This window comes from Apiospora aurea (assembly GCF_038362705.1).
Source record: "Apiospora aurea strain CBS 24483 chromosome Unknown utg000008l_segment0_segment0, whole genome shotgun sequence".
Taxonomy (NCBI): domain Eukaryota; kingdom Fungi; phylum Ascomycota; class Sordariomycetes; order Amphisphaeriales; family Apiosporaceae; genus Apiospora; species Apiospora aurea.
The window spans coordinates 4,925,605-4,941,471 of NW_027117395.1; the positions used below are offsets into that span (position 1 = coordinate 4,925,605).

At 55.1% G+C, this 15,867-nt stretch overlaps 7 protein-coding genes across 7 annotated transcripts; 3 read left to right on the forward strand and 4 right to left on the reverse strand.

The window, feature by feature from the left end:
• Positions 1–437: 437 nt before the first annotated feature.
• Positions 438–1,723, forward strand: PG986_012979 (uncharacterized protein; the record flags this gene model as incomplete). The annotated part of the gene is made up of 4 exons (XM_066849201.1): positions 438–446; positions 545–936; positions 1,126–1,398; positions 1,462–1,723. 4 exons carry the CDS (start codon positions 438–440, stop codon positions 1,721–1,723), a joined length of 936 nt encoding a protein of 311 aa, XP_066695897.1.
• Positions 1,724–1,849: 126 nt separating this feature from the next.
• On the reverse strand, positions 1,850–2,512 carry PG986_012980 (uncharacterized protein; the record flags this gene model as incomplete). The annotated part of the gene is made up of 2 exons (XM_066849202.1): positions 1,850–2,345; positions 2,436–2,512. 2 exons carry the CDS (start codon positions 2,510–2,512, stop codon positions 1,850–1,852), a joined length of 573 nt encoding a protein of 190 aa, XP_066695898.1.
• A 738-nt stretch (positions 2,513–3,250) lies between these two features.
• On the reverse strand, positions 3,251–4,439 carry PG986_012981 (uncharacterized protein; the record flags this gene model as incomplete). Its single annotated transcript, XM_066849203.1, is given in 3 exon segments — positions 3,251–3,664; positions 3,682–4,299; positions 4,320–4,439. 3 exon segments carry the CDS (start codon positions 4,437–4,439, stop codon positions 3,251–3,253), a joined length of 1,152 nt encoding a protein of 383 aa, XP_066695899.1.
• A 2,404-nt stretch (positions 4,440–6,843) lies between these two features.
• Positions 6,844–10,570, forward strand: PG986_012982 (uncharacterized protein; the record flags this gene model as incomplete). Its single annotated transcript, XM_066849204.1, has 3 exons — positions 6,844–7,367; positions 7,480–10,284; positions 10,387–10,570. 3 exons carry the CDS (start codon positions 6,844–6,846, stop codon positions 10,568–10,570), a joined length of 3,513 nt encoding a protein of 1,170 aa, XP_066695900.1.
• Positions 10,571–10,946: 376 nt separating this feature from the next.
• PG986_012983 (uncharacterized protein) lies at positions 10,947–11,801 on the reverse strand (the record flags this gene model as incomplete). Its single annotated transcript, XM_066849205.1, has 1 exon — positions 10,947–11,801. One exon carries the CDS (start codon positions 11,799–11,801, stop codon positions 10,947–10,949), a length of 855 nt encoding a protein of 284 aa, XP_066695901.1.
• A 1,072-nt stretch (positions 11,802–12,873) lies between these two features.
• PG986_012984 (metal homeostatis protein bsd2 protein) lies at positions 12,874–14,154 on the reverse strand (the record flags this gene model as incomplete). Its single annotated transcript, XM_066849206.1, has 3 exons — positions 12,874–13,458; positions 13,528–14,001; positions 14,134–14,154. 3 exons carry the CDS (start codon positions 14,152–14,154, stop codon positions 12,874–12,876), a joined length of 1,080 nt encoding a protein of 359 aa, XP_066695902.1.
• A 1,140-nt stretch (positions 14,155–15,294) lies between these two features.
• On the forward strand, positions 15,295–15,800 carry PG986_012985 (uncharacterized protein; the record flags this gene model as incomplete). The annotated part of the gene is made up of 3 exons (XM_066849207.1): positions 15,295–15,312; positions 15,377–15,565; positions 15,657–15,800. The coding sequence occupies 3 exons, from the start codon at positions 15,295–15,297 to the stop codon at positions 15,798–15,800; spliced, it is 351 nt and encodes a 116-aa protein (XP_066695903.1).
• Between the last annotated feature and the right edge of the window lie 67 nt (positions 15,801–15,867).

Sequence of the window (15,867 nt, forward strand, 5' to 3'; positions counted from 1 at the left end):
TGATTCCTTACATGGTCTCTTCACCCGCTTCCTGCACATGGCTCTCTACTCTTCAACTGCGCGGTCTGCATCGGTTAGGTTGGCCGAATATCCCATTATCAATAATTCCACTTTCAACTCAACACCGGGAACCGAGAGCATGCAAACGAACAACACACGAAGTTCACTCGTCGAAACATTCACAACTCCCTCCGGCTCCGACTCGATTGGTTCAGGAGGCAGTTGGTGCTAATTATGAGCTATAACGTCATATACCTGGCAACTGAAACTGTCACTTGTACAGCTGACAGAGATGCTGCCGCCGGAGCTGGCCATGTTAACACGGAAGAAAAGTGAAGTTGGACAGGTTCCGATCAGACCCGACCCGCCCCTTTTTTTCCCGACCTAGTCAGTCCCCCAAGATCGCAAAACTGAACAAAAATAAAGGAAGCGCCGAAATGACGCAAGTACGGCGTACCAATCTGCCCCCGGAACTGCTTATCCAGATCGTTTCCCACATAAACCCCGCAGACAAGCCGTCGCTGGCCCACCTCGCCCTCACCAGCCGCCTCTTCCACGCCCTCGCGACGCCGGCGCTGTACCACACCGTCGAGGTGGGGCGGTGGGGCGGTGGACCGGCAGCGAGGAAGGGGTCCGCGACCAGTTCCTGGCCTTCCTCCGCACCCTGCTGTCCTCCCCCGACGGCCCGGACCGGATGACGGAGGTGGGCGACGGGAACTGGGGGCAGTTCGTCAGCGTGCTGCTGGCCTTGCTCTTGCCCCGCGTCATCGCGCTGCGGTCCATCCGGTTCTGCGGCATCGGGTCGACCGCCGGGCTGTGGCTGCTGAGGTGGGTCGTGGAGCGGCTGGCCCCCGACGCGCCGGCCACGGCACCGCCGTTATGGAAGGAGCTGGAGGAGGTCGAAATGGATGGTAAGTTGAGAACCCGGGCGTCCGAGTGTGTGGTGGCTGTTTGTGCCAGAGGATGATGCGTTGCGCCGCCGTCACAGCTAGCCTCTTTATTTTGCTGCTACCTTCTAGAGCTTCAACTCGGTTTATGGGATTCCTCCTTCGCGGCCATGCTGATTTTATTTCGGTCTCATTTGTTTTAATAGTATTAGCCCCTGGACTAACCTGTGGTCAACAGGTGGCTTCGCCACATCCCCCCCCCGAGCTCGGTGGCCATTGCCCACTTCGCAGCCCTGTGGCCGGGTGTAAAACGCATCTACAGCGCCGGCTACGCTGACGATAGCGATGTAGAGGTGCTCGATAGGGACTATGGCCTACTGGAGCCGGCTTCGTCGCCGCTGGAATCGCTGGTATTAGGCCCTTACTCGCTGCTGTGCCACGACCACCTCGACATCCTGCTCCAGGGCCCTCGTGCCCTGCGGACGTTCCATTACAACTTAGGCCGCGATTGGTACGTAACGACGCGACCGTTTTCGTCGAGTTTTCTTACTAACTGCCGAGGCTTTTGACGCAGGGCTTTCAGCCCGTTCGATGGCGAATTGCTCCAGGAGTCCCTGGAGCATCAAAAGGCCTCCCTGCGGGGAATCTCGATCACCCACAACCACTACGAATTCGGTTGGGAACCCGACGTGGGCGTCGTGCATCCCATGTCGTTCGCCGCGTTTTCCCAGCTCCGGGTCCTGGAGGTGTCGACGCCCTTCGCGTTCGGCGAAGACGTCGTCTGCACGACGGCAGTGAATTCCATCGCGGGCCGTAGTCGTGCGTTGGGGAGTTGACGAAGAAACCGCGCTGACAGCCAAGGGATCAAGGTACGCTAGCTTGCATGATAAAAGTTGCATACGAGAGAGAGCATCAGTTGTCTTATCATACCAGACGTTTATCTACCATCCCCAAGCCCACCACTAGTACACCTGCTGATCGGGCAGCTTCTCGTACCACGCGACTCTCCCCAGACCCCCACCGACAGGCTGGTGCAGATTCCACACATGGCAGGACTCGTAGAACTTGAAAGTGGACTCGTACGGCCCCTCGCGGCTCGGCAGCGTCGAGGAGAAGAAATTCCCCGTCTGGATTCCCTCCGGACCCTCAAACGCCTCGTCCATCTTCGCTTCGGCCTTCCTGCCCTTGGCGCCGCCGCAGTCGTACCCCGGCCAGGTGACGTTGGACAGGTGGTACGGCCCCACGCCGGCGATGCTGCACTTGCCGATCTTGGCCCACTCGGTGTCGTTGCCCGAGGCGTAGTCGTTCTGCGTCAGGAACCGGGGCCGCAGGTCGGGCCTCGTGGTGTCGTTGGCGGTGACGAGCAGGGCAGCGTAGCCGTTGGGCGTAAACAGGGACGCGGCCGAGGGGACGGGGTAGGCCCAGTCTTCTGTGATGATTTCGCCCGAGGTGGTGTTCCTGTGTATCAATGTAGGCAGTGTTTAGTGGTTGAACTCCAGCAGGTCCAACGGTGATGGTGCCGTAAACACAGTCGTGTAAGTTACTGACACCAGGGTCGAGTTGATGAAGCCCCAGGCTCCGACGAAGCACGAGGCCGCTTTCTTTGCAGCTACTAGATTGATCATTATGTTTATGATTAGAGGTAGACTTAATAGATTAGGATAGAAAGTTGAGTAGATGATGGTGGTTATTTGCGCCGCTTATAAAGACAAGTTGCAGGCTCAACAGGTAATCGCCGCCATTCCACAGGATGTTATTCGGACATATAAACAACCAACCATTCTCATAAATAACCAAACCTTTTTCCATGAGTAGGGGGTTCCAGCTGCAGGTTTGTGCCGTTCTTCCGGGCCACACGACTCCTCGGCACAGACCCACAGACACTATGGCGTGCGCTAGGAGCCACGTTCCGAATAAGACTTGTAATCGGCCTCTGCACAGAAGTGATCTAGAAGTCATGGCGGCAAACTCAACTAGGGGGTTAAGTAAAACATATCATTGAGTTTCATGTTATACTACTCCCACTAACCATTTGGATAAAGACCGTGGCCGTTGGCGGGCCCTTGCTTGTGAATAGGGGCTCGGAAAGGGGCTAGAGACTAGATTGCAACATTGACTCATTGGGAAGAAAAGCAAATTGGGGTCTGAGAGGCCGAACAACTGTTCATTATATCGGGTTTATATAGGTCCCTCATAGGGAAGAGAAATAAATCCTAGGTATAGCATCTAAATGGCTACGGGCAACAGGTAGTATTTAGTAGAATATGTAGGCGCCGAATGCGAGGAAAACAAGATTACAGAGGAGGATTTTAAGCGGACTTACCTGTCAACGTATTTAAGTCACTCATCAAAAGTTCGCGAGGCTAGGTGCCTTGCTGCTGCTGCTGCGGCTGCTGCTCCTGTTGATCTAGTCCATAGAACGGAGTCAACTCACCTAGTCCCGCCCGCCCCAGCAACTGCCCGAGCAAGCTCCGCCGCAGCGCGTCAACCCCTTGCTGCTGCCGTTCCACCGTCTCCGTGGCGACGACCACCTCCCCGAGCTGCCCTTCCGTCATGTCGAACGCGGCCCACTCGGTCAGCCCGACGCACAGCCGCGCCCAGGCCTCGATCCGCGCCGGGTCCAGCGTGCCCTCGTGCTGCCGGAACTCGATCGTGACGAAGCCCTCGGGCTCCGGGATGACGCGGTAGTTGTTGAAGTTGTAGTTGCACCCCCGGTCCCGCACGCCAGCAGCTCGCGGACCGCGTCCCGCAGCGGCACCGGCTGGCGCCCCGTCCGGCTCTCGGCGTCCCACACCCCGTCGATGGGCATACCGCCGCCGCCGCCGGTGCTGCTGCCCGCGATTTCCGCCGCGGCGTCGGCGGCCGTCATGCCCCACGTCACGTTGGCGTGGCGGCGGATCGAGCGGCAGAACTCGTTGTCCTGGCGGTTCGGCGGGTGCAGCACCGAGATGAGCGGGTCGGCCGCGTACAGAAAGGCCGCGATGCGCTTCAGCCGGTCGACGGGGATCGCGTAGGGCCCCATGCCGACGTGGACGTGCAGGCCGCAACTGTCGTTGACGCGCATGCGGTCGCCGTACTTTTGCCGGAGCACGCCGAGGACGAAGCGCATCTCCTCGTGGCTCGCGGCCGTGTTGGGGTTGGCCGGCGAGACGAGCTCGAGGCCGTACCATCCGAAATGGGGCTGGCCCGGGGCGGGCTTGTCTCGCGCGCGGTCTTCGGCCGTTCCTTCTACCGTGAGGTCGTCTTCGATGTTCCACCGGTGGAATTCGGCCAAGAGGCTGTACTGGGCGTTGGGATGGGCCGTCACCGGCCTCGCCCGTGTCTCCTCCGGGTCTGTTTCAAAGGGGTTGATGTCCACCCCGTTCTGCTCCAGGGCCCGGACGCAGTCTACGGGGACTATGCCTCCCGCCTCCTCCCCCAGAGGATGGCCACAACGCCGGGATTGGCCTCTTTTAACTGCTTCAGGTCCTCTTTCCGATCTGCCTTCGTTTCGTCAGGGTCTAGTTGATACACGTGTCGGACGAGGAACTCGGCCTCCTTCCCGTGTGTCATGATAGGCCTAGGGGGTCCTGCGTGGCTGCCTGCGTGGGTACTGACATCTTACCTTTCTTGCTGGGGATATTCCCCTCCTATCCGGCTCTTTGCCACTAATCTCTCAGAACCTCCCTCTACCGCAATAACTGTTAGTTGGTTCTAAGCAAAGGCGTCTATCACCAAGTATTACCTTTAGCTTGACACCGGCCTCGGTGACCGCGTGAGCCGATATCTGCTATGATATACGAAAACGTGTGGACACAGTCGGTTCCCATTCTAAAGGAGACTAAACATGCGTAAAACGACCAGTGCAACAATTATATGTAAACACTTGTACAACGTTCCTAAACTAGCAACAAAGACATTGTTCAAAGCTGAATGAGACTGAACTACAACGTTCATTGACCTGGAACAAAGAGGACTACTCTTTGTCGTCGCTTGCAAACCCACGCCTCGTGATGATGTTTCACATTGATGTGCTTTCTCTATACATTGTTTAGCATGCATGCTTATTCCACCGGTCGTCTGATTCTCCTGTAGAGACTTCCAGTTACGGAATCAGGAAAAGCTCCGACTTACACGTGTGATTCGATAATGTAGTAGAGTCTGCCTCTGGCTATCATGGTCAGTAATGATTCCCATGTCCTAGTCCTCCTAGACAGGGCATACATACATCACGTCGGGGCGACCCGCCAGCATTACGTGCCCAAACGACCTTCCTCCATGGCCAGCACAGTATCTTGGAACGCTCTTCTATCTTGAGTAGTTGGGCAATGGACTGGCGTAGGTTCTGGCGGCATGGTAGATGCTGAAGATGGGGGTTGCGAGTGCTGCTCTGTGGCCCTGAGCAGTGTACAGGACGACAGCTTCCACAGGATGGCGATAGCAGGGGGTAATGCGAGAAAGAGGCCCACGAGGGCGATGATGACTTGGGGGTTCAGTGACATGACCATATGTCGTAGTTGGAGGTTGGCTTGTATCGATGGAAGATGACTGATGCTTGCGAATGGGCAATTCGCGCAACATCTGGGAATGGATGCATGATATTATATATCTAGTCCACATCCCCTTCGCAACGTGGATGAGGCTGCGAAACGCCATTGAGCCCCGTCGCTCATCTTTGGAATTGACCAATGAGGCCCGCCCCTGACTTTTCGGAACGGTGAGTGATGTACACAAAGATGTGTTGGAATGGACCTATGAGAAGCATTTAAACATTTTGGAATGGCCCAATAGGAGTTGATTAATTCGAGCTCACTGGATCCCAGTATATGCAAGTACGTACCCAGCTCATTATGCCTACAGTGCGACTGAAGTCCACATGCTTGAAATTGGGCCAACGGTGTTTGCTTGTAGGGTACTTGGGACTGTACTGTAGGGTGAGCATCAAGGTTGTTATCGCTTTTGACCCATGCGCCACCGGGCTATGTTGCGTCTCGGGGTCGAGAGCATGAGGGGTCATGCATGCCCAAGTTGATGGCGCCCGATAAATTCAGAGGTTCTGATTGATGTATTCCAGGGTTGACCGCGCCGATTAGGCACACCGAACCAATCCCTAGTCTCAGCTAATGCAAGTCTTGGAATCAACCAATCCGAACGGGCTACGACAATGCCGGTGTCGTGTTGCCAAGACACGGGCGACAGTGGCCATGCGCAGTCAGGCTGAATCGAACAGGATATATCAAGTAGTTCGAGTCTACGTTCAGTAATAATTGACGCCCGTTCAACCCAGCCGAGGACTTGATCTTCTTCAACAATTCCCTTGAACTACAAACCATCTTGCTTGTATTTACGAGACCACGTCCTCCGCATCAGCCACAGTCATGCCCTCCTACCCCCCGTCCTTGCTTCCGGAATGGAAATGGGAGAAGCACAAGATGAGAATATGGCGCCTCGTGGTTCTCGAGGAGCTAAACCCAAAAGAGTTACGCGATCGAATGAAGTCCCTGGGTCTCAACGCCACGTAGGTTGATCCCCCACGAGCCTGCCGCACGGCTGTGATATAAATGCTGATATATTGTAATCACTTTAGAGTGAACGAGTACAAGTACCGCTTGAAGATTTGGGGTTTTAGTCGAAACAATCCGGAAGCAACCAGAAAATACATCACGAATCGAGTCAGAAGCGCAAACGTCAAGGCAAAGCGAGTGCAGTCATTGTGTCAGGTGTTCCATGGTCTACTGAGAAGACCTCAAAAGGAATTTGTCGAGACTCCCAGAGAACATTGGAGAGATTGCGAGATCGTAAGTCGCCTTTAGAGGGAAAGAAGAACGATCTTTGCTCACCGAATCTTCCGAACGCAGCAAGCCCCCGCACACCCCCTGGCCCAATGGTGTCAGTTTGCTCACCTGCTTCTGCTGGTCCCATGCCTTGTGTGGCATCTGAATGACCTCCCAACTTACCATGGCTACGTTTTACCAGCATGATCGCCGAATCATCTGTCGATATTCTGGGTATGATGGTTCAACGCCTTCACAGGGTGAAGTCGGAGCCTGGTCTGCAGGATGTGGCCAGCTTAGGGAGCCACACCACCTTGCTACGAGTAGCTCGCCAACTGGGTCTATCGCTACCGGGAGATAGTTCTAATCCTATCAAGATATCGACACATCTCCGGTCCGTCATGCCAGAGGCGGTCGCAGGCGAGCATCTCCTGCGAAGCCAAACCTTCACCCGAGACTTCGACAGCGCTGCACGCGAGTTCCTCATTTGGGGTCTTTATCAAATTTCCAACAATTTTATCCACGGTCTTAAATGCACAATACGCAGAGATGAGTTCCTTCTGGATCTGATTTCTCAATCAGGCCTTGTTGGGTCAATGGATTCGGTTGTGTCAGAAACGACTGTCGCATCTATTCTGGAAAAGGTTTGGCGTGCGGCGTTTGCGCCGCTGCCGAAGCAGAGTTGTCTCCTGGATCCTGGATCTTCGCGCTTATCACAACTCCCCTTGTGAGACCGTTTCCTACCATAAGCCTTTGAGTACTGCCACTTTAAACATGTGGCAGAACCGGCGTTGCTGCCGTGGTGATAAAGAGCCAGATCACCCTGCACCGGTATCCAGCCATGATGTTGAAGAGACTGCACGAATACTGCTAGCCCATGGAGCGTCTCCAGATGGTTTCTGCTGCCACCCGCATGGTACGCCTCTGGAGGCGGCGATCCGAGGTAGCTCGTTGGACATTGTGAGACTTTTCGTGGAACACGAACTTCACATCCACGGTCAGGATTATATTCGTCACATGGAATTCGATAGGCTATTCTGCCTTCCTTCTTGGGAAACTCCCCTCGCAAGTCAGCATGACATGCTGGACTACCTACAGAGCCTCTCTGCGAGAACGTTTCGGTCTCTGGGGGATCCGTTCGACGCTCTTTTATCTACCGAGGGCTTGATTAGAGCAGCATTGTACGGAGGCCCGGCATTGCTTAGGAGACTTCGAGCCAAGGGAGCCGACTTCAACTGTTGTACCCCAAATGGGGAGTTTCCCGTGGGTGCCGTGATTTCCCACGGGTATCATGACAGACTCCAGCCTTTTGAAGAGGAAAGCATTCGACGATGCAAAGCACTCGTGGCACTCGGTGCGGCAGTTAACTATGAGCCAACAAAAGAGGTTGGCCAGGACCCCCGACCGTCGGCTTTGCACATTGCATTGTTACGAGGCCACTACGGGATGGTGAGAGTCCTACTAGATAACGGTGCTGACCTGCATACACCTAGACGCCTCTGCTTCGACGGAACCTGGCTGGTCAACTCGAACCGTTCTTTTGTCGGAGGAGATACTGAAGCTGCCAGATCCCCACTGAGCTGGGCTATAAGGGGTTTGTCGCTTGACTGCGCCTGCCTTCTCCTCGAATTGGGAGCTCCCATAGAAGGACACGAGCTCTTACTCCTTTCCGAAAGCCTGCCCCCGCGCGGATGCATGGAGTACATCGAAGACATTGATGTAGCCAAGCTAGCAGCACGGCTGATCGCGGAAGGCGCAGAACTGGACCTACAGAACAGTTCAAAAATGACGGCACTGGAAATTGCCATTTCCAAAGGGCAAGTTGGGGCTGCGAGCGTTTTGAGAAATGCAGGGGCTGCAAAGATGGGCTCAACTATGACAACGGCGGAAACCTTTGACGCCCTGAACATCAGTGACTGGCTGTATCAACTCCAAAGAGTCAACGATTCCGACGTTGGATGCCAGGGAGAAAAGTACGACATGTTCATGGAAGATTGGGATGGGCAGCATCCGAATGAGTCCACCCAGCAACAAAACGCGAGGCTTGAAGCTTCGGTCGTTAACTGGGACTTTGAGTCGTACATCATACCATTGGGCTATGTTGTCAAGCACTATACCCAAGCCTACAGCTCCGAAGTTCTGAGGATGCTTTCGGACGCATGGATGTATCAAAGTGAACCGACATTAGGTGGCACAGTTTCGCTGTTTTTGCCTGTTACCTACGATTTACTGAGACGGAGAAAACTCGAATACATCGATGCGTTTCTGGAAATGGTGGTTGTATCAGATATCGTGTTCCTAGCATTGCACCCAAGGTACGTCGATCTGTTCGGCGTACTCAAGCTGCTGCTAACACGACCGCCATTGCTGGTGGAAGAAGCGGGCTCCTTTCCCTACCACAATCCACTAATCAGGGTCTTTGAAGGGAGATTCCATCCAGATATGAAGAACCTGAAGCCCGAAGAGACAAACCGAGGGCGCCTTCTTCACGAACTGCTAGGTTATGGGATCAAAGCAAACACCGCCACTGGCTTGTCTGCTATCCAGGACGGCTGCTCAAGCAATGAACTAGAATTACTCATGGCCAACAATGGATTTGATCCGCGACGACGATACCGGTGGTCGCATACCGCGCTTCAGTATGCGGTCATCGGCGGCAATTGCGATCTAGTACGAGTTCTGCTGAATGGCAAGGTCAATGTCAACGGCCAACCGCGCTGGCAGGACGCCAGCCGAACTGCGCTCCAGCTCGCGGTGGAAAGGGGCGACTGGGAATGTATCGAGCCTCTGGTCGAGGCCGGGGCGGATGTGAACGCACCAGCCGCGCGGCACGGTGGTGCCACTGCACTGCAGTTGGCCGCCATCAAGGGGTACGTCGGTCTCGTGAAGTGGCTCATCGAAAAGCATGGCGCCGAAGTCACTGCACCTGGGGCAGATTTCGATGGTATTACCGCATTGGAGGGGGCTGCCGCATTTGGCAGGCTCGATGTTGTCGGACTTTTGCTCGAGAAGGGCGACTTCAGTGAAGGCGAGCGGAGGCGTCAGTACGTCCGGGGTGTTGGATATGCGCGCAGATCCAAGCGCCAGGCCCTGGGTTCCTATATGGAGCGCCAGAACGGATGGTCCAAGGAGGATGAAGAGTCGCTAGCCCTAGAAGATTTGATCGACTCGATCGATTACATCGGTGATTCACGCAGGCGGGACTGGTCCAAGGACTATTGTTGTGGCGCCGGTTGTGTTGGGGAAGACGAAAGCGTCGACGAAATGATGGAGGAGCCGGGATGCTGTTATGGGAACAAGGACGGCATTTCTCCCATCTCGTCATGTGATGAAGAAGACGCCTCGCCACTGGCGGCCTACCCAGAAGCGCGTGGCAATACGGCACTGGATCTCGGCGGGGTGTGCACTGAGTCCTTGCAAGCCCATGCCGACTCCGATTTGACTTATCTGTCTTTGCCCGATGCAGCATTTGGGGCTGAGAGGGTAGCTGCTACTGGGCAAGTGATCGGTGAGGTTCTTGAAGATGAAAGCTTCGCCAATGGAAACTCTGCTATGATGTCATTCCACGAATGGATGGGCTTTAGCACCCAATCTGATGCGGCAGTCCAAAATGGGGACGACCTATGGGACCTGGTGGACTTCTCGTAAGACGAGGAACAAGCAGAGTAACAACGATCCTGGGTTGATGATGGCGCAGCAAGCAGCTAATGTTGAACCTATCCAAACATAGAATCTTTTACATACAGACCCGGTATCCAATTCCAGTTGAACTTGTGCCAAGTTAACTTTGTTACCTCCAACATCTCCGATTTGAAAGAGTTGCCATTCCCAGCCTTTGTGGGCGGGGGATCCTCAAGACGTGACGATGCACCTTCCGTGTCCCGGAAACCAGAGCGAGTTGAACGAGGACATGATCAGTATGCTGATTGATATGAACCGTGCTGTTTTTAACGAGAATGAATTATCCCAATAAGAGGCTGGGGGACGTCTGGTATTTTCCTGACGACTAATTGCTACCTGCTTGACCATTACCCGGTCGTCGCTGCTTTGGCATATGGCGTTTCATGGCTAGGATTTGTTCCTAAACAACCCGTCGTTTTAATTGGAATTCTCTGGTTCGGATTAACCGCTTTGGAAAAAGAGTGCTTTGAAATGAGAGGGAACTTGAGGTGTTGTTCCAGTGATTAGGACAGTGGTTGAAGTCCCATGAATGTTGACTATGGCAGAATAACCGTTTCTTATACTTGTGTTAAGACCAATATCACCCTTATTGCAACTCGTCTCCCATATCATCATCAACCAATCATCACAACTCACCCACCCTCTTCGCGACCGCCCCTGGCGCATCCGTCAACGGCACATACCGCACCCCATACCCCCTCTTCTTCGTCACGTTCCCCTCGCCATCCTTATCGACCGTCCAGATATACTGGTCCCACCCATCCCTGCCGCCGACGGGAATGAACATGCGCCCCGGCGACCGCAGCTGCCGCACCAGCTCCTCGTGCAGCTCCTCCGCCGCCGCGCCCACGTGGATCGCGTCCCAGCCGCCCGCCTCGTGCTCGCTCCCGTCCTGCGCACTGGTGTCACTCTGCGCCGCTACGGCGCCCGCGTGACCGCCGACAGGAGGCAGGCCCTCGCGCGGACTGGGCTCCACCCACCCCTTCCGCCCATCCCCGACGCGGAACCGGCACCGCCCGCTCTCGAGCAGCGCCCGCCCCTCCGGACTCTTGGCCATATTGCGCTCCCCGAGCTCCTTGAGCGCCTCAATATGCTCCACGCCCACCACGACCCCATCCTCGCCCGCGAGCTCGGCCAGGACGTGGGTCAAGTACCCGCTCCCCGAGCCGATATCCAAGACGCGGCGAGGCCTTCCTTGGGCAGCAGTAGCAGTCGCAGTAGCAGTCGCAGTAGCAGTAGTAGACGAAGGAACCACGTACTCCAGCAGGGCCTCGACGGCGTTGGCGTGCATGTGCGGGGCCGAGATGGTGGCGCTGTGGCCGATGGGCTGGGGGCTGTCCTCGTAGGGGGACGCGGGCGCGTAGTGCGCCCGGTCCACGCGCAGGAAGGCGTCTTTTACGACCGGAGAGGTCAGCAGTCCGTTCTTCCAGAGGTTCTCGACCAGGGCCTCGTTGGAGGAGCCGCTGCTGCGCCAGGCCATGGTTCTGGGTCTGGGTCGGGTGGTCGTAGAGTTTGTGGAGATGGATTTGTGGCGGAACTGCTGCCGGGTTGGAAGCAGGACCGAGGCGATCCGGCGTTGGTGGTAGGCTTGATAAAAAGGGATGAGGAATAAGGCGTGGTAACAGCAACTGTGGCGGTAGTTGCTGTTGCGCAGGTATGCCCTGAGGCGGGGGGATTGGTGGTGGCACTTTGACTGTTATTGGCCTTGATGATTTCTTTCTTTACTCAACCGGGTGGCAAAGTTCCCCAGCAACCGCGGGAATCTGTAAATAGCTGCCAGGTTTGGTGTCCTAGGAAATGAGACGGATATGAACAAATCTCCAAAAACGTGGCAGACCCGGCGGTTGGATGGTGCTGTGCCTCGCGGCAACACTAGCGTATCGAAGTCAACAGAGGCGGATGCGGATGAGACAAGGAGGGCGAATGATTCAGCTTCACAGGTAACTGACGAGCAGGGTTTGAGATTGACAGAATTGAGGTGTAACTATCACGATGCGGGAAACTATGAATCAGGTCAGGTAGCAAGTCAGGCGATGCTTTCTATCCGGGGTTGACAGACAGGCAGATGCAGTCGCAGTCTTGACATGCGTGGAGTGACGTGAGGGAGATGCAAGCGGGATAGTGGGGAGAGCATGCGGGAGGTGAATGTCACTACTCCATAGGTGCATAACTGTGGTGCCCACTGAAGGACCCTTTTGCCTTTTCCTGAAATACTCAAACTAGCAGAGAAGGTGTGGGGTAAGTGCCCGCCACTACATCGGCTTTGCAACGGGAGTAACGAGAAGAGGACGACGAGGATAGACAGAGGATAGAGAAGGGTATTTGGATGCGGAAAGAATACCAAGCGAATTTTCCTTGTTGCTGTGTGAAATTGTGTAGCGTATATCCGTAGAGACAAGAGCTTCTATATAACTGGCTCCATTACCAACACCATAGGATACTAATCTTGCCACAGAACCCCCCCTGGACTGAGCCAACGCCTGTGCCATGTGTTGTAATGTACTTGAATTCACGCCATAATATTCCAACTCCGCCCTAAAATAATTGTCGCTTTACACCACTCTCTCGGAAGGCTCGCCCGTCGCGATAATGGGGATAGGGAGGCCGCGGTCCGGGCTTTGCAGGACCAACTGCTCGTGCCGCCTCGCCCTGATGTAGTCGCTGACCGCCCGGATCAGGATAAACCAGCCGACAATCATCAGGATGTACGCGATCCATTCGGAACTCGCAAGGTCGCTCAAGCTATTGCCTGAACCATTCTCACCCGTGCTGACAGCGTTGGGGTCGAAGTCGTGGCTGTTTGGGTCCGGGGGTTGCGCATATCCATCCTGGGGCGCTCCGCTCATCCCATCGCCGCCTGGGGCGGCCCCCTTCATGTAGAAACCGTACTGAATCAGAATGATACCGAGACCCGCACGGGATCCATTCTTGGCAGCGTGTGTCGAATGCAGGAGATACGTGAGCAGGAAACCGACAAACTGGAAGGACATGGAGATCATGCCGTTCCAAATGAAGCTGAATATGGAACCGACGGGCATTCCGTCAATGTAGACTTCGTCGGGCCCTCCAAGGCCGGGTGCCAGAATCGTCGTTTCCCAGTACGGGGGAGCCGCATCAGCTGCCGCTTGTTCGTATGTCTAGTATTGAATGTCAGCCTTGTCTATCGATCGCGATATACCTTGGACCCGAAGTGAGGATAAACATACCGGAGGTTGCTCCTCTACCACCTTCTCGCCTCGCTCCGGCCTCGCCATCATGTTGGAGAAGACGCCATCCGATTGAATGCCGGCGCCATATGTCATGCCCGGTACGTGTGTCGCGTTACTGGCAGCAGCGGGCGTGGGCCACTGCGTCGGCTGCCGGGGCGGCAGCGAAGGTGCGGCGGCACGTGTTTGAGAGGAAGGGGCCGAGTTACCGGCATCTACGGGGAAAGAGTTGCCGCGCACCAGCCGTTGCCTGTCGTCGGGTTCATCATCGTCACTGTCGTCGTCATCGAAGGCATCGGCCAAGGTGGGATCGACGCCCTGCCTCCTCTCCAGCGACGAGGCTCTGGAGTGGAATGAGGGCGGCGGGGAGTGAGTTCGTTCCGACTGCCGTATTAACGGGTTCGACGCTTGCTGGGTGGGAGTCTCGAGATCATCATGATCGTCTTGGTCATGATCCTGATCTTGGGTGTTTATCTGTCATTGAATAAAGGTGTCAGTTTGGATGGACATGCATGGGTAGTAGATGAATGAGCGAGTCGTGGTGACAGATCCAGATGCGACACAGTGGGGGAGTCAAGGGAGACCGGCCGAGGGGGGGAAACTTACCCGTGCATACCGTCCGGTCATCTTGAAGGAACCGAGGGCGAAATGAGAATGATATTAACAACAAGAAAAAGCAAGCCGTGGTCTCGTATTGGCGATGGTGGATGTGGTGGTTTGAAATGGGAGGAATGGACAACGGGCGTTGGCGGTTGCTGTGGTACGGTGGGTGGTAGCGTGGAGTGGCAATAGAAAAGGGCGAGTAAGTCGACCGAATGCGATGGACGTTTGGGTTAGGTCGTGTGGTCAGCGGAGACGGACCCTTTAGGTTTCTGAAAGCCGCGGAGGGAGAAGGTAACTAAGTGAGGCGGGCTGTGGTCGAGGACAATCAATCAAGGTCGATCAACAAATAAAAAATAAATAGGAGAGTCAATAGTCACAAAAGGCGAAGAGGAAAAAAGAGAGTCGGCGCCAATCAATCAATCAATCACGCAAGGATGGTTCAGGGGAGGGATTGATGCTGATGGAAAGATAGATATGAAATAGATAGATGAAGAAGGATGGGATGGCGGAAGAGAGTGCATCGAGTTTAGGTAGAGTGTAGGGAAGGATAGTGCTGCAGTGCGAGTGCGACGGCATATTCTTCTCATCTGGCCATCCCAGGAGCCCCCATGTTTCTGCCCATGCTCCATGTTATGCCCATGCGACAGTCCTGATGTGAGGGAACTCAGGCTGTCGGTCGGGATACGCGGCACTGTTGCTTAGCGCTAACGTCGTTTTGGGGGCGGCCCCTCAGCCCCTAGAAATGCGCAAACTCCCGGGTGTCAAGCTGAGTCTTGGCAGACCCCTCTTCGCTTTCCCCAAAACCACCTCCCTAACAGATTGTTGCTGCCTGTGCCTGCACCGGAAACAATTGAGAGCCCAATTGTCCCACCACCAAAACCACCCCAACTGGCATAAGTCCGACGCCTCAGGGTGCTCGTCCAGGCCCATCTGGACTTTTAGCCTTGTTTCGGAGCCCGCATTCCACCGATCCCCGTGACGCATGCAAATGCCAGGATCATCAATTTTTGGAATAGAGAACTCTGAGCTGTAGGTAAGCGACGAATATTGCAATTGTGGAATCGGGCGCGCGACTCTACAATCCCACTCGTGACCACCCTCTGCCTGCTTCAAGACATGTGACCAATTGACGACTGCCATTATTGACAAAAACAAATTCCAATCATGGCCAAATCAGCAGTGGTGAGCTCCTCCTGATCTCCTCTTGGCCAGTCCACCTAGGCTTTGACTTACACAATCTTTGCAGAGCGCGCGAAACCACATCCTCCGAGCCCTCGGCAAGTGGCCACAGGACGTCATCCGGCCCCAGGTCCAGTTCCAAGATGTCCTGCGCAAACGATTCGAGAGCAAAGCAACGAGCGGATTGTCGGACCAGGAGGAGCTGAAGCAGGCGAATGCGCTGTACTCGTTACTGGACAACCGGTACAAGAAGAAGGTGAGCCGCACCCCTCCCCTTGCGCAAGCGCATGCGTATCGCACGCACTCTGCAAGAAACAATTACGAAATGCTGACATTGGCATTGTTAGTACCCCATTACCGGAACACTCCTGCAGCCGAAGAGCAACCCGACCTACTTCACCGATCTCGTAAAGGAGCTGCAAGAAGCGCCAAACAGGTCGTGGTTAGACCGGTTCATCCTCCGGATCAAGGGAGTGGTGCGACTCAAGTAAATGCGATACGATTCCATGTACCAACATTTGTATGATATCCCGACACGACGACACGCCACGACATAGA